Source organism: Hypomesus transpacificus, chromosome 11 (assembly GCF_021917145.1).
Source record: "Hypomesus transpacificus isolate Combined female chromosome 11, fHypTra1, whole genome shotgun sequence".
In the NCBI taxonomy this organism is placed as follows: Eukaryota; Metazoa; Chordata; class Actinopteri; order Osmeriformes; family Osmeridae; genus Hypomesus; species Hypomesus transpacificus.
The window spans coordinates 19,239,259-19,261,051 of record NC_061070.1 but is presented as its reverse complement, the minus strand read 5'-3'; the positions used below and the strand labels follow the sequence as shown (position 1 = coordinate 19,261,051).

The window sequence follows — 21,793 nt, the reverse complement described above, 5'->3', positions numbered from 1 at the left end:
GTGATGAAGCTTACAATGGAAAGGTAGGAGCAGTAGTGATTATACAGTGATGAAGCTTACAATGGAAAGGTAGGAGCAGTAGTGATTATACAGTGATGAAGCTTACAATGAGAAGGTAGGAGCAGTAGTGATTATACAGTGGTGAAGCTTACAATGGGAAGGTAGGAGCAGTAGTGAGCTTCTAGTGCAGGGCAATAAGTGCAATTTCTGATCATAATTATCAGGATTATGGGGGGCACAATTTCAAATACACAAAAATAAGAGATAGTTGTCTGAGTATATCTGAGTGGGTACGTGTATCCTTGGGGTGGATATTGGTAATGTATGTATCGCCTCCTGAGTAATAGTAATGATACATGCCACTATGGGTGAGACAAATGAGTTGACAAATGAGTTGAAAGCTTTTCCATAATTGGACCTGTGAATTTACTTTAAAGTTTTGGAACTGCCTTGGACTATTTCCTTCACTTGAATATATCTTAGAAATTAAAAACACATAAAAAATGTGATAATGTCTGAGTTTGTGACATAGAGGAGCAGATGATAGATGGGACTGATCGGGAAGCGCAGACATTGAAACAACACAAGTATATAACGAGCATTTGACAGATTCCTAAAGTCAATTAATATCGTAGAACACCATTTTTTGTCCCTTGCCCTCCTCTTTCAAAAGATGAATGGAATCAGAGCTTTTCTTAACCTGGGATAATCTTTGAAGTGTTCATGGTAAAACCTGTGACGATAAGAGCAAGGACATGGATGAGTTAGTCTGGGTCAATTACAAACTGTTAATTGGATGTACTTGACTGTAGAGGTTCTGTCTTGGTCACGTACCTGTGATGATGGTATGCCCGTGGGCCAATGAAGCACAAACTGAACAGGGCGAATGAGAGCGTTGGGAATGACCAGGTGGCCATGGCGTAACCAAACCATTCCAAGATCTCCCCAAAGTAGTTAGCTCCAGACACATACTCAAACAGGCCTCCTGCAATATAAAACAGTAACACGTTATCGATAGCGTTGTAAAAGACCACGATATCTACAAGTCTGGTGGTAGGTGTTGCATTACATTGTATTGTACATAAGCACCTTTAGGAATCTTGTACACAACCTCTCCTGATTTCCGTAGGTTGCGTAGAATATAGTCGCTGTGGATGTTGATGGCCATTCCGATGATAAATATCATCAAACCTATAAGAAAATAAAATCCTACTTATGAGTTAAGAATGTTTTATAATTGGCAATTATCTGTTGCGAAGCAAAAAGAGACCTAATTTTTGGTGAAAGACGGCTATTTTGAGATCTGCCTCTCTCACCCGTCACAAAACGGCAGTCGGACGCCCAGCCATCCTCATACTGGGCACAGTGTAGCAGATAATGTGCTTGCAGAAACCCATTCACAGTGCAGAACAGGGCAGCTGTCAGCATCACATCCAAGGGAAAGGGCTGACCCTTGGTTAGCAGGGAATACACAAAAACCCTGCAGGAGGTTGGAAAACAGAAAGACCTGATTGTCACAGGTTAGTAAAGAAAATGTACAAAAAAACGTAAACCTGACATTCACGTGGTGTAGCAATTTATTTTGATGTTGGCATATTGACAGAAGTTTGTACTTTTTATGGCACCACAGAAATGTCCCCCGGTGGGGCAGGTCACCAGTGCATTCCTGCGGGTGTTTCTGGCTGTGGGATTACCCCACCAGGGAGGCCTCTATCCTTATTGAAAGCCCTCTATTCAAAGTCCCCATCTTATTATCTGGGTGAAATTAGAGACGGGTCTCACATTTCCACTTGCTGAGAAGAAATCGATGCGGTATACATAGGGTAAATTCTAATATAAGTAAAAAATATCCCAGATGCGTGTCATGAATTGATATTCCCTGTTAACACACAGTATCGTTCTTCAGCTGTTGCTGCGTGTACATCACATTTACATTTAGTCATTTAGCAGACGCTCTTATCCAGAACGATTTACACTAAGTACAGGGACACTCTCCCCGAGGCAAGTAGGGTGAAGTGCCTTGCCCAAGGACACAACGTCATTTATCACGGCCGGGAATCGAACCAACAACCTTCCGATTAATAGGCCGAATCCCTAACCGCTTAGCCATCTGACCCCCAGTACAACGAGCACACCATCAACGCAAGACTGCTTCCCACAACTCTGCTGGATTCTTCTTACCTTTGGAAGTAGTGAAGGCAGAAGGTTCCAAGGAGCAGGTGTCTCCCCAGGCCAGAGGGTCTGCTGCTGGTGAGCAGCAGCAGCAGCAGGGGTACCAGAAGAGCTGGAAGCTCCTGGAAGAACCAGGCCACCCGGGCTGGTATCTTCCTGGCAGTGGTGGAGACGCCTAGGTAGCGTCCGTAGGAAGCCTGGGACGTTCTGACCCCCACCAGGTGGCCTGCGCCCCCCAGGATCAGCCCCCAACAGAGGACGTGGATGCCGTTTTCCCAGCAGTGCATCATGTAGGTCCTGGACTCAGCTGGGGTCGGCAGGGTCACCACCAAACTCTGCTGACAGTATCTCTAGTATTTGTACGAGCCCGGCTGGAGAGAAACAGCTTCTCTGACTCCTCCCCAAATCTAGGAGAGTGTGACAGAGTTGGTGAGAGGCAGAGAGAGCAAAAGAGAAACAGAGAGAGCTGGGGACTGTGAGAGAAAGAGTGAGGGGAGAGAGAGACAGAGAAAGAGAAATGGAAAGGTGAGTGAACTAAAAGTAAAGCAAAAATGGAAAAGAAGGAACCAGTGTCTCGACACGTCTGTGTGTGAATGGCTTCCAGTGCATCCAAATCAATATCATGCGTAGTATGAGTGCTGTTACTTGACAGACACTAAACACCAGCAGTCCCAAAGGCCTGATCTCAGCTCCATCCAACACAGTGAGAAATCTCCAGGCTCTCTGTAAGCTGGGCCTCTTTGCCTGACATCAATGCCTGAACCTTCTTATGCTCTTGTGGCTGAGTGGAAATAAATCCAGCATTAATGTTGCAACGCCTATTAGAGGGATTTCCGAGCAGAGTCAAGGCAGTTTATACAAGCTCATTGAATGTTTTCAATAAATTCATCCATGAGCTATAGTCAGGGAACACTGGCCAGTAGCAATTTATTAGCTCCATTAAAGTGAAATAGTTTCAGACCCAAATTTGAGTTGCAACTGAATGTGAAGTTTTTTGCCCAAAAAATTTGGTTTCAGATTTCAAAACAATCCTGGCGTCATCTCCTGGATGTGTTCATGGGCACTCTTAACTCATCCAGGAGTAACTTCAGACACCAGACATTAACCTTCCATCTCTTCTCTCACACCAGATGATGGATAGAATTGTGAAGTGAACAAAACGTCCAACCATGCTGTCACAACTGCAAGGCAACACACCAAGCTAACCGTACTCAGTCAGACGCTTAACAGAAGTTAGGGAAGGTTTAAACTTGGCTTTGGTGTAAATCTTTACAGGTGTCAGTGATACCATCACAGCCCACAACAGAAGGAAGTCATATTTAACAACATCACATCTGTCACATCCAACTGATGCCAGGCTTGAGGCAGTAGCAACCGCACAAGAACAGAGGCATGCCGAAGTGTTCTCCCCAAAACAACAAACATCCTGCTTCCTCCGGACTTACCGTTGTAAAATCTGGGAGGTTGATGATGTGTGTCATTTGGTGGATTCCAACACTCTCACTCTGCCTTGGTCTGTGAGTAAACACATGCAGGTTTCCTTCATGGAGAGGAAATCAGACAGTTCCTTTAATTCCAGCTTGATCTAAACTGGACTTGTGTTGTGATGAAGAAATGTAGTGTGGAGAGTATGATGACACTAGACTGACCTTTGTCAGCAATGTCCCTGTAATCATCTAAGTTGGTTTGACTATAAGAATTGTAGACGGTTTATGGGTCTATTTTATCATAATCATAAAAATTAGGACCAAATCTTGACATGGATCCCAACTTTGAGATTGGGCTCAATCTGAATAACTCGTGTTTTCACGTCATCCTGTACTGTCTCATCCCTTGTTCCAAATGAGAGAGGATTTCAAAGTTGTAGTTTTTTTCATTTTTATTAAACATTTAACCTATGCGGTCTCCTGGGCCGAGACCGGTCTGACTCCAGCTCCGCCGGGTCTGACTCCTGCTCCGCCCGGTCTGACTCCTGCTCCGCCCGCCTAGCTCCAGCTCCTCGCTTCAGCTGTTGCTGCCCGTCCAGGAACTTGTGGCAACGGAGACCAACATCTGGTAAAGAATGGCATTTGGGTGGTCTGACCACATGATAGGCCTACAAGACGTCCTGTCGTGCACGAAGCCAGGGCGTTTTTATTCCATAACCACAAACAAAATTTGTCACGTTAAAGTAGTTCTGTATTAAAGTATCAGCACGAAAACAAGACATGGATTATTCACTTTCCATAGATATTCAGATTTTAGTCCGGAATGTTGAGATTCAGTTTCAAGGTAAATATAATTGGGCACGTGATACAACTCCGAATGGGGCGAAGATTTCTCTGTGAAACCAACACAGCTAAACACTTGCATCAATAGATTTTAAAAGTACAAGTACCTGACATGATGTGTACCAGTGGCAATTTCAGACTCTTTTTAGGGGTACTGAAATGTCATCTCAGCACCCCTAAAAATGATAATGAAAAATAATGTCAAAAAATGATTTATTATGAATTATTATCTCAAATAAGTTTATTTACTATTGGCATATCATTACCCTTTCATTTGATGCTGGTATTTCATGAAAAAAGGGACTTTCTTAGTTTTTTCATTCAATCAATTGAATAATAATAAATAAATGTAGCCTATTCATTGTTATAAGTGAAATTAGTGATTTATTAGCAAGGGGGTTTAACACTTTTGTAAGGCACTATATCCATGTTACATTCTCATTGGGGGCTGAGCCCCCCTAAAGGTCTGATCCTAGAATCACCCCTGATGTGTACAATTTCACATAATACTATAATAAGAATGTGAATTCTGTGGATTAGGCACACCCAGGATGGACAAAGAAGGAAGTGTTCTGCCAAAGAGTTAACCCTTATTATTTCTCCTTATAGAACGGCAAGAAAATATTTCGTATAAGCATCACAAAACAAAAATCTAAATACTTAAAAATAAATGTGCACGACATGAAAAATTATATTTAAAACTATAACCAGGGCTCTCAACTTCTAGGCATTCGCCGTGAGACGCTTTTCAGCCATTTCTCACGCAACACCTTTTAATTCTCACGCATTTCAACCATTTCTCACGCTGAGAAGTACGGGATAACTTGTCCCGTTTATAAATGGACAAGGCGCAGGCATAGTGAGGGAAGATTTCGGCCGAGATTATTGTCTGGAGTTAAACAGTTAAATGCCAATCAGAAAACATCACCAGCACCACCCCCTGAGAACCATGACTATAACCATCACACAATCAAAATCCTCTTAAATGTATGTATGCTTCTGTCCAACGCTTTACCTTGTCAATGAACTAGAATTTGCCTATTCTGCCTATTCTAAACTGCGTAGGTTGGGAAAGCATTTTTGGCAGATTTCAGTCAGATTCCTGTCACTAACCAGTTCCCATAACCACCAGCTTCCATCGCCAGACAGGCTGCAATCACAGAGCAGCTGCCATGAGCACATGGCAAGGCTAGGGTTTATTTAGAACATTGTTGGACGGCCTCGCCGAAGCACTCTACAGCAGAGCTGCGGATCTGCTACCGACTGACCCGGGTCTGGCTTTCTCCTATCCTATAGCTTCTCATCCGACACCAACCGACCACACAGCTAAAAGAGAACTCATATTAGCCCAGTTTAAAGAGTGTGCTGAAACAATGCCTCATACAGAGTACGTGATTTATGAGAAATAAAAATGTGATAGTGGTAGAGGTTTCTAATACACTGAGGTCTGGGAAACTCGAACCCTTAACTCCCTCTGGTGGTAGATCATGTATATTACCATCCTAATATCAGATATGAACGTTAAGCATTCCAACAAAAGACACAAGAAGACTTAATTTTCAGTAAATTTTACTTTTTTTGTAACATGAATCCTACATCTTAATTGGAGAGCATTTAATGATGTTTTATCTGTGGAACCTGAGATTAGAAAACTCCTTTTGGGAGCACTTAAGTATATTTCATTATGGAGGTTTGTGACTTGTGACCTTTCACTCTATGCAACAATAATAATACATACAAAAAACCGACGTAAAGAAACCCTAAAGAGCCTGTTGAGTAGAGACAGTGTAGCTCAGGCTGGGTCTGCCTGAGGGACAGGAGGTGTAGCAGAGACAGGCCTCCCCTTTCCTGCTGAAGGAAGACAATCACAGTTCTCCTTCAGCAATGGACCAATCACAGTTCTCCTTCAGCAATGGACCAATCACAGTTCTCCTTCAGCAATGGACCAATCACTTGAGTGGTGGGGTGACTGGCGGCCATGTTGGGGACTAGCTAAGCAGAGTGACTTAGAAATAAGAAAAAAAAAGTAGTACACATTCTAAATAAGACTGAACAATAATGCAAACAGCCTCCTCAGAAGTTGATGTGATTCAAGGCACAATAGCACACAGTGTGACATGCTTATCTTGAATTTGCCTTCCACCTCCAGTAGGTCAGGGGGAGTCCTGTAGCCATGTGGTAGTATTGAACATACTAGCACTCTAATCCAGAAACCAGGCGCTAGCCAGCATGAGCACAGGAGACCAGAGGGATGTGTTTGTAATGACCATCCTGACCAACGGATAACTCCAACTATGCATCTAGGGGTGACAGTTAAGGCTTAATAAATGTAAAATCACAAATATTGAGCAAGTCGACTAACAAACGGTTTGTGGCTATTTAAAGGGTGGTCTTCTTAAGAGCTGAATCTTAACGTCCCTACTCAGGCACCCACAGCTGCACTCAGGTAGGAATCCAGTAGAGGCTGTTCTGGAGACAGAGTACAGTTCCACTGTCACTGAACCGCTTGTATGTAACTGTCTTTGAAGCTAGCATGATAACACCGAGTTTGTTTTACACCATATCACCCGTCAATACGCCACCTCAAACTACAAAACCATCAAATCAAAGATAATAGGAACAAAGGATAATTGGAAATGCTAATATTTGAATATACTAATATGAGAGTAATATATATATATAAAACAGGTTTTTGGTTTTGTACAGCAGATGGTTAGTGAACTTGCCCTTTGTAGCAACTAAACCAGTAGGCAGCTTGTTTTAACAACGATGGTTGTAGCTACCGACCTGCGAAGCTCGTCTCATGATCTCACTAGGATTAAGAACTAGTAGTAGTCAGTCAAAACACTCATTTCAATCCTTGTCTCATATTAATTAAAATATTCTTGATTTATTTTCCTTTTTCATCTGTAGTTTTATTATTCTTCCTTCCCCGGGGCAGATTACATGAGCACAAGGCTGAGGGGAGCACAACTGTAAAGATGAATGCTTGTTACATCATTTATACTTTTCTAAAAGTATAAAAAGGACAACTACTGTCATAGCAATCCCCTTTCCTCAGCCTGGCTCCACACCCATATACTGTCTCTTCCAAACCTGCAACAACCTCATACTGCAACTGCACTTTAAGCAAACAGTTTCAATCAAGAGCTCACTTCAAACTGAGAGGTAGGTGGGATGTGAGGGGGGTGGGGGGCAGAGAACAAAGATAACAGACTTAAGGAATTAAGGTTAGCTGTATATAGTGGCTGTGAGTGTCTGGGTCCTTTCTGTCAAGATGAGGTGTGTGTGTGTGTGTATGTGTGTGTGTCAGAGAGGGCGTAGTTAGGGGGAAGTGTCCAGGGCAGGTTATGGCGATAGAAGGTTGTGGGCAGAGCGGGGGGCGGGGATGGGGCAAAGCTACGTTGTTCCCCAGCAAGTTGACCTCAATGGACGATGAGCGCCCCAGCAGCGTAACTCACTGAGCTGTCCTGCCAGTTCCTGCACTCGCTGGACTGGGCATAGTTCAGGAAAGAGAAGTTCATTTCTAAGCCACTCTTCCTCAGCTCAGTCACAGCCTGCAGAGGAAACAAACCCAGACACGGTCAGTGAACGCCTGTCTTCCACACGCTCACAACCACGGTGGCCATGTTGTCATTGTGACATCATACTTACGTTTAGCAGTACTCCGATGGGGTGGCGTCCACAGATGGTGTTGTGGTATTTCTTCAAGTAGTTGGTGAAGGACGTTGGATCCAGCTGTTCTATGATGCCCATCCCCTATGGAGACACACAATACCAGAGAAGAAGTCATCCCCAATGGAGACACACAATACCAGAGAAGTCATTTTGTGGAGGCAGTAGAGATGCTCTCACTTTCAAGGTGTCCCCTGACAGGAAACATAACTGATAAAACTCTAAAAATTAGAGGTTGAAAGATTTTTAATCTTTTACCAGGGAGCTGAAGAAATAGTAAAATCCAAGACATGTAATCACACAAAGGTTAAACCCTGTTCTAAAAAAACACTCAAACTAAAAAGATCTTTCGTCTTATGAATGTATTCTAAATATGTTCAAACTAAGTTGTCCGGTAACACCCTGTGGGTGTCTGAAATACATCTTACCTCGGCTGCTGCGCGCACACACACACACACAGACACACACACACACACAGCAGGGGCTCACCATTTTATCCAGGTGTTCGATGGATCTATAGATCTCTCCTTGAGCTTCATCATAGTAGGTGTAACGGAACCGCTGACCTGCAGGGAGGTCTCAGTAAATAAGCTTGGACAGTGAAGAGGAATTCATTCTACCCCTTGTTTTAGTCTATTTGTACATCCCTTGGATAAAAAACACCAGCTAAATATTAAAAATATTAAAAATACTAAAATGAAGCACAGAAATAGTTTCTGTAGACTGAACTCTAGAAATGGAGGATCTCTCTCTCTCTCTCTCCATCTTTGTATCTCTCTCTTCTCCCCTCTCTCTCTCTGTCTCTTCCCTATATCTTCTTTCTTCTCTCCCTCTCTTCTCTCTTCCATCTCCCCCCCCCCTCCTCCTCCAGGCAGGTACCCACCCCAGTGGCAGAAGTCAGAGGAGATGATGAAGAGGTTGGAGGGATCAGCCAGGTACTTGCTCAGCAGCTTCCCGTACTCCTGCTCCTTGGACTCGCTCAGCGCCCCCACCAGCACCGGCACAATGCTGAACTCATCTTTATGGCTGCGGCAAGGGACACAAATCAAGCAGAGCGATGGACCCCCCCACCCAGGGGAGCCTCCTCGCCCCGCTGTCAAAACACATCCAGTTTGTCAGCGTTAGAGGGCGCTTCATTAATCACAGGGGTTCTGAAACGACGAGGAGCGGAATCAGGAGAGCATCCACTGTGTAAACGGATGTGTTGTGGTGACGGCTGCAGTCGAGGGGCTTGATGAGAGAGGAGAGCTGCTGGTTCCTTCACAGACTAACACTGTCTGGTTCGCACACTGTCTGGTTCGCACACTGTCTGGTTTGCACACTGTCTGGTTCGCACACTGTCTGGTTCGCACACTGTCTGGTTCGCACTGTCTGGTTCGCACACTGTCTGGTACCCAGGTTCCCCTCCACACAGATTTACAAACCACGCACATAAAAGATTCACATAAAACTATAACTGAAAATAAAACAAATTTCTGAATAAAACTAAAGAACCATGGGCAGATCCCAGAGGACGATTGTGTGGTGATTACGTGTTATCTTCTAGGTGTGTAAGTTCCCCTCCTGCAGCAGCATGCCTCACCTCTCCATGGCTTTAGCAGTGTAAGGCAGGTGCATCTCGATACTGTGCTCGTCTTCATCAGTCTGCAGGCTCATGCGCTCGAACATCCCAGTTTTCCACAGATCAGCATAAACTGCAGAAACAGAGGAGAGGGCTGGCTTGAAAACGCACACAACCTCTACCGAGTCATGACTTGAGACAGGACCATAATGGAGGAGGGATCTCCACAAGGGCTTGGCAGCACCGAGGGTCGTCTTTGTCCACGGCTTTCATTCTGTTGTCAGGGAGTCGTTTGGTTAAAGGAAAATATTTACAGCTGTACCGCTGCCCTGTGCAGCTGGGTACTGCACAGCAGGGGTAGAATACTGAACAGTGTGCTCGCTGCTGACACAGGGAACAACACCACTGAACAAGTCGTCATTTTGATGAACGTTCTATGTTCACCTCTCTAAACCCCACACCTAAGACTCCAGAAATGTGGGAACCTCTGAAACAAACATGCGTTTTTGATCAAAAAAAGAAGGTGGCGCACCCTTCTGGTCGATCCTGAGGTCGTACAGGGGAGTTCTGTAGACCTCTGCAGGGGAGAGGGCACAGCGGGCCAGGGGGACGTGGTGAGAGGGGCCCAGGATGAACACCCTGCGACTGGGACAGCAAGAACACAACACCTCAGCACACTGGCCACCCGCACACTGTCATACAGGCAACTAACCCTAACCCTAACCCTAAACCCTAACCCGCACACTGTCATACAGGCAACTAGGCAACTAACCCTAACCCTAACCCGCACACTGTCATACAGGCAACTAGGCAACTAACCCTAACCCTAACCCTAACCCGCACACTGTCATACAGGCAACTAGGCAACTAACCCTAACCCGCACATTGTCATACAGGCAACTAGCGTCTGAACCACAGTCTGGTCCAACCGTTCACAATCAGGCAAGAATATCTCAGATTTGGTGAAAGGTACATACATCATACATCTAAAATAAATGAAAAAAACTACACTGTGTCTACAAGTAGTTATTTCAAGAAGGTTGTTTCTGCTAACAAGGTGTTGCATGATTGACACATTTAATAAGGTAAAATAACGAGAAGGGTCAAATGACTCACGTAACTGAAGGGTCAACCTGCTTGTATGCGTGTGCTGCACAGGCGCCACAGTAGGTGTACCCAGCATGCCTGAAGACACAGGTGTGGCAGGGAATTCAATTTACACAATACAGGCCTCGAATAGCAACCAGGACACATTTCAAGTTTTCCCCCCTGGCAGCTTACGGTGCTATGATGGCCCGAGCAGGTCTGATGGTGGATTGGGCTTGAGACAACCAGCCCTCTAACTGTGCATTCAGCTGGGAACCTGGAGACAAAGAGAAACTGTTAATTGTCTCTATAAATACATAACCAGAAACAATGCAATTGAGAGGTGAAGAACAATGTCATTGTTATTATACTGTATGCCATCAGCCAAATCGTTTTAACGGAGTAATTGAGGCTTTGCATAATACGTTACATATATTTTGCATTCAATAAAATGTTATATTTGCACTACTCCCGTTAGTAAACCCATTTCCTGAGTGCTCTACAAGGGAGCAGGCATGACTCATCGTAGCGGCTTTCATTAATAAAAAGAAACAGGTTGTTTTTTGTACACAGGCTCATAAGAACACAATGCTCTGGAGAGCGTTCAAATAAAAATGGACTGGATAAACTTCCACAGGAAAAGCCTACCTACCCAGAGGGGAATGCTCATGTAGTTCTGATTAGCCTATGGGTACACAAGTGAGGAATCAAATACAATTTTAGTCCTTTTAACAAGCAACATCACAGAGGGTTTCACAGGTGCTCACAGAACTGCCCCTAGAGAGGTGCTGTTGTGGTCATCTGAGGAGCCCTCTCAGCCAGCCACACCTCCTGATCCAACACTAGCAGAGGTCCTGTCTGCCTGACCCTGACAGAAGGCCCTGTCTTCCTCTGACACTTAGCAAGCAGGTGGATCTACGTCCATGACAGTGTGGATATGCCTCTCGGAGCAGCAGAAACAGGACTGAGGACCGATCGCCACACCACCTCTCTACACAACAAGGTTTCTCACCGACGACATGACACAGGAATTTGTTATCTTAGCAAACTAAGACGACTACGTTATTCATCATTTTTTTTCACACACATCTGTTTGGCTGCTTGTAAAACAGCTGACACTAATTTTGCCTTTTGAGATTGATGAATTTAAACATTTACTTAGTGCTGTCTGCTATCTAACCAATCCCAGACTGTCTGCACACTATGGACCTGAATCTGCACAAAACGTTTTAGGACTTATACAATATCCTCCACATACACTTTATTAATGCTATTGTTACACGAACTGGGTATGGTTTTGCACCTTATCCGCATGCCCAAAGACCATCATTAATAGTTACAATGTTATTTTGTGCAGTGCCCCACAATCCCCAACACACACTCCGACTAATAGGAACGGATAGTCATTCTGGTCAGAGTTCGAGTCAAATCTGAGAGAAATATGGAACACTGTACGGATGTGACGTAGAGAATGACGGGCTTAAATGGGATCAACTGGCAAGCTCGCTTGTCTACACAGAGGAAGCCCGCCGCTAGTCAGAGGGGGAGGGGGAGCCAAAGCAACATGAACCATCAATTTGCGACTCTACCCGGTCCTTTGTTCCAGGGCTGAGTGGATCAAGGCAAACATGTCAACAGAGGGTCAGCAATCTGCTCGACCCCTGTCAGACGGATGCCAGCATCCTGTAAATCTGACGACACTTGTGTACTCCTGGCTGTTTCTGACAAGATACAACAGTACTAGACACTATTTTTATGTTGCACCAACTAATAGGGAGGAAAACATTACAGCGTTTTTTTGTCGTTGTCGTTATGATAAATCCCCTCTACCAACCGTCCGATAATAGTGCTAAACTGGCTTGAATCTACATGCAATGAATCCGAGAGGTTTGTTTTAGCAAGTTTGTTTTAATGTAACATTTAGTAACCTAGTACAGTCTGCTAACGGCTGACTGTCCTGTAATGGAAATATTTTCCATGGACGAGGAACGTCCATATTTATACATAATGTATTCTGAATATCTATATAGAGTGAAGTGAACCTAATGTGTAACTAATGACATTCATGCAGAAATAACAAGCAAATGCAAGACATAAATAAGTTGGAGACACGATTCTTTTTCTTGGCATGTTAAATATAGCAAAAGCAGTCAAGAGAGGTTTGTAGGTACTGTACAGTCAGTAGCTAGCTAACCAAGTCTTATAACAGCAAGCCGGTTCGAGAGAACCGTCTCCTGATTCTCCTGACATTTGTCTCAAGTTGATTCATGGACCGAACGTCGTCTTCGGGACCTCAAACAAAACAGGCATCCAGCTTGCTGATACTAACAAGTTTAATGTAAAATCGAAAGCTAGCTAGCTTGCCAGCAAGCTAACTAACTCATATCAACTGCATGTTCCGTTGACGGAACGGAATCACTGGCCTATACGTGTATAACTAGCCAGCTAGCTTAAACAAAACCCACTTCAGCAAGGCAGAGCTTGATACAAGAAAATTAACGAGTCCTTCTCCCCCAGGTTTAGCTACTTCTGGCTTGCTCGTCACACTGGTACCTGAAGCGGTGTACCAGCTGCCGGCGTGACTTGCTTCTCTGCACACCACACGGTTCGACATCTTAGTTCCCGAGCCGCCTATCTTGGTTAGCTGAAATCTTGTCGGGTAAAAAAGTAAAAACCTGTGAAAGTGTCGAAAAACAAATGGCTTCAGAACACTAATGAAAACAGCGGAAGTCGAAGAACACAAAAAGGTGGCAGCTTAAGATAGCAAGCCAGCTAACTTTTAGAAATTCAGCTAGCCGGTATTTTATGTCCAGTTGGTTGTATATCTTTACAATAGCTAAAATAGCTGGTGGTATAAGGACGAAATGTAAATATTTAAATGTCAAATTAATTCGTTTGCTAGGCCCGTGTTAGTGTCAGATGAACAAAGCCCAGATCCAGTTTGTCTGTTGCCAGCAAAAATAGCACTGTGGGATAGCTAAACTGGATATGACAGAAGTCGGGTATTGGGTATGCATGGTTTATAAGCCGGAACCCCCTAAATGCACACCGGGACAAGAGGTTCATCAAGCGGTAAATTAAGGTAGGTGGGTCGATGTCATCATCGCATATGTTCTTGTTTAATTTGTAAGCATATTAAGCAAGTCCTTAATACCGTTTTTTATGCTTTCTTTTCAGAACATAACTCATATTCAAAGGTCGATGTTTTGGCGTCACTTTTTGACGCCAAAAACGCGTTTTTCGGGTGTGTACAAATAACACCGCCCAGCAGATAAAAATCGTCTGTCCCCGACATTTAAAACGTTTGTACAGCCTGTGTTTTTGTAAAGAGAGAGGCTTATTGGTTGAAAAGCACGTCAGTGCATAACATCCATTCGTTTATTTCTCAAAGCAGGTAAGAGGTGTGATTAATGTAGTTCTAGAATTACCCAAGTCTTTGTGGATAGGCTACTAAAGAAAGTACTTAAGAGGATCGATTGGTTAGTATTATGTAGGCGTGGTTAGTTATTTTTAATGGAATAAATGTATCGGGTCACTCCACGGTACACGCGCTCTGCTCGCTTATCACCAATAGGCATAGCACGTGACAAGTGTTTTTACATTTTGATCAAAACAAAAGGTCCACTTCACGCATGCGAAGTGTACATTTCCCGTTGTGCCTTTGCATTTTTGTTGTGATGGAGCACAACCTAATAAAATAAAAAACCTTCCTGCTTTTGCACATGAAACGATAAGAGAGATACAACATTTACTGAAGAAAGAAAGTTAAACTTCCATCCGATTGGCCATCTGGTTAACTGTCTAAACTAGCAAGGTACACGAATGCGTTTGTTATTGATTTGTAGCTAGCTATGTCGTCCAAAATGAAGAGGGCGGAGAATTGCAAAGACAACGGCGAACTTATTAAGAACTGTCATAAACAGGCGTTTGAATATATATCCGTGGCTCTAAGGATTGACGAGGATGATAAAGGTAGGATGATCACTTCTAGCCTATGGTCTAAATAATTGTCAAGTCGAGCTGAAGCTGAAAATTGCCTCTCCCCCTTCCTCTCTCTTAGGTGTAAAGGAAGAAGCAGTTGAGTGGTACAAGAAAGGGATTGTTGAGCTTCAGCGGGGTATATCTATTGAGGTCACAGGACAAGGTAGCTACAGTACTGCCTGTCAAATACACTCAATAAACTAGCAGGTTGTTTCAACCACCTAACACGCTTCATTGTTTTTTGTTGTTACACATTAAGGAGAACAATATGAACGATCAACGAGACTTCAGGAAAAGATGGTCACCAATCTGACAATGGCGAAGGATCGCCTTGCATTGTTAGGTCAGCTTTTCAAAAATACACACATTCTTGACCACAGATCCACGAAGCAGCCTGCGGTTCCGATAATTCTGCTCTGCCCGGTGATATCACCGCGTCCAGCCTGTAGTCAAATCAATGATCTTGTCTTGCAGAGGGTGGAGCTGCAAAGAAAGCACATTCTCCCACCTCATCAAACCATCCCCCCTCTCAGCCCAAACCAGTTCCAAGGAGCCAGCCTGGCCAGAGGGGGGTGTCTGGCCGGACCAAGCCACCCAACACTGTCAGAACAGGGGTCAAGTCCACCTGCATGAAGGTATCTAATATTATATCTAATATAATCACATGGAGATGTCAACACCTGATAGAAACCATCCAGTTCTTAGTCATTTCTGTCATTGATGACTGCTTAAACTGTACCACCCAGTAATTTGTGCATACTGTATGCATATCGGATTTTGATATTACGAATGTAGTTGATAATATGTGTGTATTTGTTGAAGGTAACACCTAAAGTGGCGAAGGCTCCAAACGGCAGACCAGCCGCATCGCGACAGCCTCCTCTGAGAGACATGAAAAACTTGAAGAACGTGGACAGCAAGCTGGCGAACTTGATCCTCAATGAAATCGTAGACAGGTGAGATGAAAAGGTTCACTTGGCACTGTCAGCAGAGCAGCCCATTAGGCTGGTGTGAGGAATAAGGAGGAGGACGGTAGAGTAGTACCATCTCAGAGACCTGTGTATTTCCTTCTCAGTGGAGCCACGGTTTGTTTTGAAGACATTGCTGGACAGGAACTGGCTAAGCAAGCCCTGCAGGAGATTGTCATCTTGCCAGCACTCAGACCAGAGGTAATCCCCAGACATACTTCTCATCTTGTGTAGCCACAGTGTTAATGCTCTCTGCTCACACTCTTACCTCTGATCTCCACTCTCTCAGCTGTTCACCGGCCTCAGAGCACCAGCACGCGGCCTCCTCCTCTTCGGGCCTCCAGGAAACGGAAAAACAATGTTGGTGAGTGTTTGTCTTCCAAGGTTGGCCTCAGGAATCTGACTCCATTTTTCTTTCAGTGAGGAAAAAACATTCACACAACCCCTCTGTCCCTAACCAGGCCAAAGCAGTTGCCATGGAGTCCAATGCCGTCTTCTTCAACATCAGCGCAGCCACCTTGACCTCTAAATATGTGAGTGGTTTGACTGTGAGGCAGCTCTGATGCCGAGATGTGACAGTGGTGGAGACGTCAGCTGACTGGGCGTGTTTCTGTGTGTCTGTCACAGGTAGGCGAGGGCGAGAAGCTGGTTAGAGCATTGTTTGCTGTTGCCAGAGAACTACAACCTTCCATCATCTTCATTGGTATCGTCATTATTTACACGCAAAATATGTCCTGGGTGTCCTTTTCACACGCTCTCTATTAACTACATTCATTTGAATTGTTTGAACACAAAAACACAGATGAGATCGACAGCCTTCTCTGCGAGCGGAAGGAGGGAGAACACGACGCCAGCCGCCGGCTGAAGACTGAGTTCCTGATCCAGTTTGATGGGGTACGACGAGCACCACCATCAACGCTGCACTTACCACACCCACAGTTTACCACACCTACAGCTTACCACACCTACAGTTTACCACACCTACAGCTTACCACACCTACAGTTTACCACACCCACAGTTTACCACACCCACAGTTTACCACACCCACAGTTTACCACACTCACAGCTTGCCACACTCACAGCTTGCCACACTCACAGTTTACCACTCTGACAGCTGTGGACCAAAGTATTGACAGCTAGGAAACGTGAATCGGAGCCAGACGCTCCATGTGCTTGTAGTGTCTCATGGTCCCTGTGTCCTGGTCCCAGGTGCAGTCAGGAGGTGATGACAGGGTCCTGGTGATGGGGGCCACCAACCGACCTCAGGAACTCGATGAGGCGGTTCTAAGGTATGGACAATGCATCCCTGAAACTAACAGATTTTTGTTACGGGAAAAGATAACAAGCACTTTCAATTCCTGCCTTGTTGCGTTATTTATTGTTGTCATTGGAATGGTCCTGTCTGAAATTGACTTCATATTTGATGTTTACCTTCTCAGGCGCTTTGCAAAGCGGGTGTATGTAGCTTTACCAAATGAAGAGGTACAGGAGTTATACTGCATGTTCTTTTCACATTGTGTTCCTCCTGCATTGCAAGATTATTTCAACAGAATTTACAGTATGTTTCTTTTCATCCTCCTAGACAAGATTCACGCTGCTAAAAAATCTATTGGGAAAGCATGGCAACCCTCTTGGCCAAAGGGAATTGAAACATCTATCAAAGTATGCATCTACTTATGCCATATGTCATCCATATATTTATTAATAACAATATCCACTCATTAATTAATCTCGCTGTTGAATTCTGACAGAATGACTGAGGGATACTCAGGAAGTGATCTCACCTCATTGGCGAAGGATGCTGCACTTGGACCAATCAGAGGTGAGGATGGCAGGATGGATTTTTAGTGAACTAACCCATCATTTTCCCTTCAGAGACTGCATAATCAACTTATTAGACTTTCATTTTAATAAAACATTTATGTATTCCAGAATTGGGTCTGGAACAAGTTAAGAACATGGCTGCAAGTGAGGTAAGATCATGATATTTGCAGGAGCTTCAGAAAAACTAAAAGCTTTCACACCTATAGCGCTGCATGTTTCGAACTTCTATGAAATTGTGACAAACAAAAATGACTGACCCCTTTCATGTGGACTTCTTGCAGATGCGGAACATAACGTGTAAAGACTTTGAGGACTCGTTGAAGCGCATCAAGCCCAGCGTGAGTCCTCAGACCCTGGGTCTGTACGTGCGCTGGAACACAGACTATGGAGACACGACAGCCTTTTGATCAAACCAGCTCTGGTTGTCCTGACAACGATGACTGCAGAAAAAGCAAGGCGTCATTGTATACACGCATCAAAGACCCGTGTAAATCTGAATTCCTGATCCAATGCGAACACACTCCTTATGGAAGTAAGATAGTTATTAAGTAAATATGTGCACTTATATTTAAAGAACTTTGGCTAATGAGTGATTAATTACCTGCTCAGTGTTAGGAAGTGTCCACTGTCTTAAACAGATCCCTAGTTTAAAAGCAAGCTGAGTTAGTCTGACTAATGGAACTGGTGTATCTATCCCAACATGCCAGCACATTTATTACAACACTGCTTTATCCTGCTCTTGATTTGCGATGGTGATCTGATTAATTTACAACCTGTTTATTTAATTCAAATTGCTGGGTGACTGTATTTAATGCTGAACATAAAACTATATGGTTAAGTCTTGAATAAACATTAATCATTAGCTTTTGAATTAAATGATCCCAACACTCGACAAATGATTCTGTTTACAAGTTGCTGCTGTTTACGTGACTTAAGGGGAGCTGGTGTGATATGAAAAGCCTTCTATGAAAATACATTAAATTTATTCAATGCTAGTTTCAGTCTTTATTTCACCTACAAATGACATGAATGAAGAACCTTTCCCCCAGGGAAAACTACGTTTACGTTACCAGTAGATGGCGCCCAAGGTGTCATTTCCCGTCTCCAACAGCATCTCCATAACAGCAGCATAGGTGTCAGATGTCAAGCCTCCTTTGAGATTCCTTTTCTAAGCACCTTTTCTGTACACATGTAAACGCCTCACAAAGGGCCTTTGCTGCAGCATTTGCCTTGATGTCAAGGAGGGTGTGGTACTGCACTGAGCGTGCAGGTGGATGTGAGGGGAGTGACTGCCTTGTGTGACACGCGTGAGCCATGACTTCAGCCTGACCCCAGATGGATGTAGACATGTGTGAACATGTACAGGACCGTGCAAAAGTCTTCAGTACAGAAAAAAAATGGTTTAAGAAATACTGAAGAAAAAAGAAAACCTCACTCTCATACGGCCGCACAAATGGAGATTTCAAAAAAAGTTTCATATAATATTCATGTGAAAAATATCTTGGGTGTCTAAGACACAGCACTGTATGTACATGCAGACGAACACGTCTGTCATGATGTGGTGCGCCTTTTGTCCTTAACAAAACAGCACTATGTGTTCTGATAAGGCTTATCAGTTTACAAGATGTATGTTCTAGTCCAGATTATTGATATACACTCAAGATACATGTACTCAGCCCCCCTCTACTGTGTTTGTAGCCTGTGGGTAACAGGACACAGATGAATCCAAGTAACAGGATAATTAAATTAATTTGAATCTATACACAAAACACTCACACTTGTGCATAGACACACAAAGATAGAAAGGTTCGTATCCAGTCTCTGCTACTCTGCCGCAGTCTTCCCCTCAGGGGAGAAGGAAACAGAGTGTTTTTATTACATGTCACAACTGAAGAGGCTCTTTCATTCCTCTGCATGCCTAAGAGCAGGATTATATCAGCGGTTTGTAGTTTTACTGTGTTGTTCATCACTGTGTCTGAGGACTAGTATGTGGCAGGCCCACATAAACTCATTAGAGTTGGCCTCTGGTTCATTACTCGTGTGTCTTATTTGGCTATGTTATTTAGCTGTTTCTTTCATTGCTGCGATATAAGTCTGTGTTGACCTGAGAATTGTCTTAAGCATGTCACTGTTCAGTTGACACTGTCACTCTGTATATTTAACACATAAATACTTTGATTAGTATCCTTGCTATCAGCCAGTCAATACTATTGACTATTATGCACATGACAGTGATACATATTTCCAGAAAAACATTAGCCAGGCCTAGAACTGGTGAAGTTATAAACGTGACTTTTAAGAACCACAAAAGGTTGTTAACACTCTAACAGCTATTGCTCTCTTCACCCTACACTCAGATTGAGCGGTTTCTCACTCTTTTCATTGACCGGTAACAGGTCGCCCTCGGGGAGCTCGCTCAGATGTCTGTTAGAAACGTAGAAAGACGTCAGGCGACATTACATTATCCATAGGGAACACAGATGGCAGACCAACAAGTGACAGACAGCCTGTTAAGTCCTGGGGGGCCTCAACACCTACTATGATGGTATGGCCAATATTGCTGCTTTTTTGGGAAACAGGATAGGTGATCATTTGACACCTCTGCTAAGCCAGGCCACCCAGCAGTGAGTGGAATAATAGCCAACAGTGAGAGGACCACTATAACTGAGAAAACAGACCACAAGTGTTCCTTCAGGTGGTCCCTTATCAAAACAGGATGTGGGCTGTTTGTTATGAGTCACGCATGTGTCTCGCACAATCACTTCTACCTCCTATCCAGCCAGTACCATGGAGAGAAATATCCACAGCTTCAGCAGAAGAATGATGCAGTGAGTCCTGATATCACTTACAGGGTTGGATACAAATTAGTATAGGGTGTGATTTGATATTTAGTGTAGTGGGACTTTATTTAGTGTAGTATGTGAGTATATATTTAGTGTTGTGTTTGACTATATATAGTGTAGTGTTTGAGTATGTATAGTGTAGTGTGTGACACACTTGATAAATCTGTGTCCACAGACTGTGTTGAGACGTTAGACTGGCAGTGAGCTTGACAAGCTTTCAAGAAAAGGCTGATTGTTAATTGTTCAGCCATGTGGGATTTCCTTCAAAATATGAGGTTGGGCTTTTTTTTTTTCTTCTTTTTTTTTATCACCCCTGGCTTAAAGGAGGGTTTAAGACTTGACACAGTGGTGCTCCTTCAGGGCTAAGGGTGTCCCCTCCCCAGTTCCAGGGTACCCTGTCCCAGCGGTGTGGAGAACCACATTATAACTTGATTAAACAGCAGTGTTATCTTTCCGTCTCCAGGGAGACCAGAAGTCAAATCTAATCTCATGTCCAATGGCCGCGTCTGTCCTGTATGAAGACATTTATTTTATTCTTAGTCCCAGTTTGTTTATACAGTGCTGTGCTGTCCCATAGTGTGTGTCTGTGTGTGTGTGTGTGTGTGTGTGTGTGTGTGTGTGTGTGTTCATATGTGCATGTGTCTTTCCCAAAACAGTTTAGAATTCTTCCATTCGGTGGTAAAGTGGGATACACAGCATGACTTGAGCAGGAGTGAAGCGTCATGAAAAGCTTATATTTAACGGTGAGGTGATATAACTCGGTAGCAAGGAAGTGAAAAATAAAACAAGCAAGAAAAATAAAAACAAGAAACCAGTAATAAAAATCTATAGAGCTCCAGTCCTCGCATGCTGCTAGTCTTATGCAGATGTCCCAATGGAATCAACCAGGCAGGAAATAATGAAAAAGTATTTTAAATGCCACAGAGTTTAACATGAAAAAATTATCTCCTTTTTGCACATTTTTGACACTGCAACCATTAAAGTTCCGCATGAAGCTGCCCAGTGGTCATAGCAGAGTCTTTAGCCACAGGAAACCATGCCCTCACTCTACCAACACACAATGACAGGGTTATTATACACACTCAATATATACACACACTCAATATCTACACCCACATACTGTCGTTATATACACTTGTGTACTCGCGTTGCAAAAGTTTAGGATATATATTCAATATGTGCACTCATACACTCTCATTATATATATTTATGAAATACTGAATATATGAATATTCGTTGTTGAGAACTTTAGACCAGTTGACTCTCCTCAAAGTGAATCTCTTGTTTGAGGTAACAGGACATATTTTATATTTTGCTCAAAATGCATATCGGACCAAAGTGGACCTGTCGAGGCGTGGAGGGAGGAGTGGAGGTTTGTGGAACGGGAAGAGGGTGGATGGGTGGAGGAGGCG

General features: G+C 43.7%; 3 protein-coding genes across 3 annotated transcripts; 1 reads left to right on the top strand and 2 right to left on the bottom strand.

The window, feature by feature from the left end:
* Nucleotides 1-128: 128 nt before the first annotated feature.
* On the bottom strand, nucleotides 129-3,542 carry srd5a2b (steroid-5-alpha-reductase, alpha polypeptide 2b). The gene is made up of 5 exons (XM_047030118.1): nucleotides 2,182-3,542; nucleotides 1,317-1,480; nucleotides 1,090-1,191; nucleotides 835-985; nucleotides 129-733 (listed from the first exon to the last, which is right to left on the bottom strand). Exons 1-5 carry the CDS (start codon nucleotides 2,460-2,462, stop codon nucleotides 667-669), a joined length of 765 nt encoding a protein of 254 aa, XP_046886074.1. The 5' UTR covers nucleotides 2,463-3,542; the 3' UTR covers nucleotides 129-666.
* Nucleotides 3,543-5,994: 2,452 nt separating this feature from the next.
* On the bottom strand, nucleotides 5,995-13,767 carry memo1 (mediator of cell motility 1). The gene is made up of 9 exons (XM_047029105.1): nucleotides 13,318-13,767; nucleotides 10,960-11,041; nucleotides 10,795-10,863; nucleotides 10,211-10,323; nucleotides 9,700-9,811; nucleotides 9,001-9,143; nucleotides 8,607-8,683; nucleotides 8,097-8,201; nucleotides 5,995-7,999 (listed from the first exon to the last, which is right to left on the bottom strand). Exons 1-9 carry the CDS (start codon nucleotides 13,376-13,378, stop codon nucleotides 7,868-7,870), a joined length of 894 nt encoding a protein of 297 aa, XP_046885061.1. The 5' UTR covers nucleotides 13,379-13,767; the 3' UTR covers nucleotides 5,995-7,867.
* A 617-nt stretch (nucleotides 13,768-14,384) lies between these two features.
* Nucleotides 14,385-18,528, top strand: LOC124473548 (spastin-like). Its single transcript, XM_047029104.1, has 16 exons — nucleotides 14,385-14,736; nucleotides 14,825-14,908; nucleotides 15,005-15,088; nucleotides 15,220-15,380; nucleotides 15,568-15,701; nucleotides 15,821-15,914; nucleotides 16,003-16,077; nucleotides 16,175-16,246; nucleotides 16,341-16,416; nucleotides 16,516-16,607; nucleotides 16,924-17,003; nucleotides 17,154-17,196; nucleotides 17,297-17,376; nucleotides 17,466-17,536; nucleotides 17,647-17,687; nucleotides 17,820-18,528. Exons 1-16 carry the CDS (start codon nucleotides 14,616-14,618, stop codon nucleotides 17,943-17,945), a joined length of 1,434 nt encoding a protein of 477 aa, XP_046885060.1. The 5' UTR covers nucleotides 14,385-14,615; the 3' UTR covers nucleotides 17,946-18,528.
* The last annotated feature ends 3,265 nt before the right edge of the window (nucleotides 18,529-21,793 follow it).

Excerpts from the sequence above, each read along its gene's own strand:
- memo1 (XM_047029105.1), bottom strand. The coding sequence starts at position 13,378 with ATGTCGAACCGTGTGGTGTGCAGAGAAGCAAGTCACGCCGGCAGCTGG. Across the intron at positions 10,864-10,959 it reads GCTCGGGCCATCATAGCACC|GCATGCTGGGTACACCTACT; the intron begins GTAAGCTGCCAG and ends CTGTGTCTTCAG. Across the intron at positions 8,202-8,606 it reads TCGAACACCTGGATAAAATG|GGGATGGGCATCATAGAACA; the intron begins GTGAGCCCCTGC and ends GTGTCTCCATAG.
- srd5a2b (XM_047030118.1), bottom strand. The coding sequence starts at position 2,462 with ATGATGCACTGCTGGGAAAACGGCATCCACGTCCTCTGTTGGGGGCTG. Across the intron at positions 986-1,089 it reads TGTGTACAAGATTCCTAAAG|GAGGCCTGTTTGAGTATGTG; the intron begins GTGCTTATGTAC and ends TTTATATTGCAG. Across the intron at positions 734-834 it reads CGGGCATACCATCATCACAG|GTTTTACCATGAACACTTCA; the intron begins GTACGTGACCAA and ends TTATCGTCACAG.
- LOC124473548 (XM_047029104.1), top strand. The coding sequence starts at position 14,616 with ATGTCGTCCAAAATGAAGAGGGCGGAGAATTGCAAAGACAACGGCGAA. Across the intron at positions 17,377-17,465 it reads GAATTGAAACATCTATCAAA|AATGACTGAGGGATACTCAG; the intron begins GTATGCATCTAC and ends GAATTCTGACAG. Across the intron at positions 17,688-17,819 it reads AGAACATGGCTGCAAGTGAG|ATGCGGAACATAACGTGTAA; the intron begins GTAAGATCATGA and ends GACTTCTTGCAG.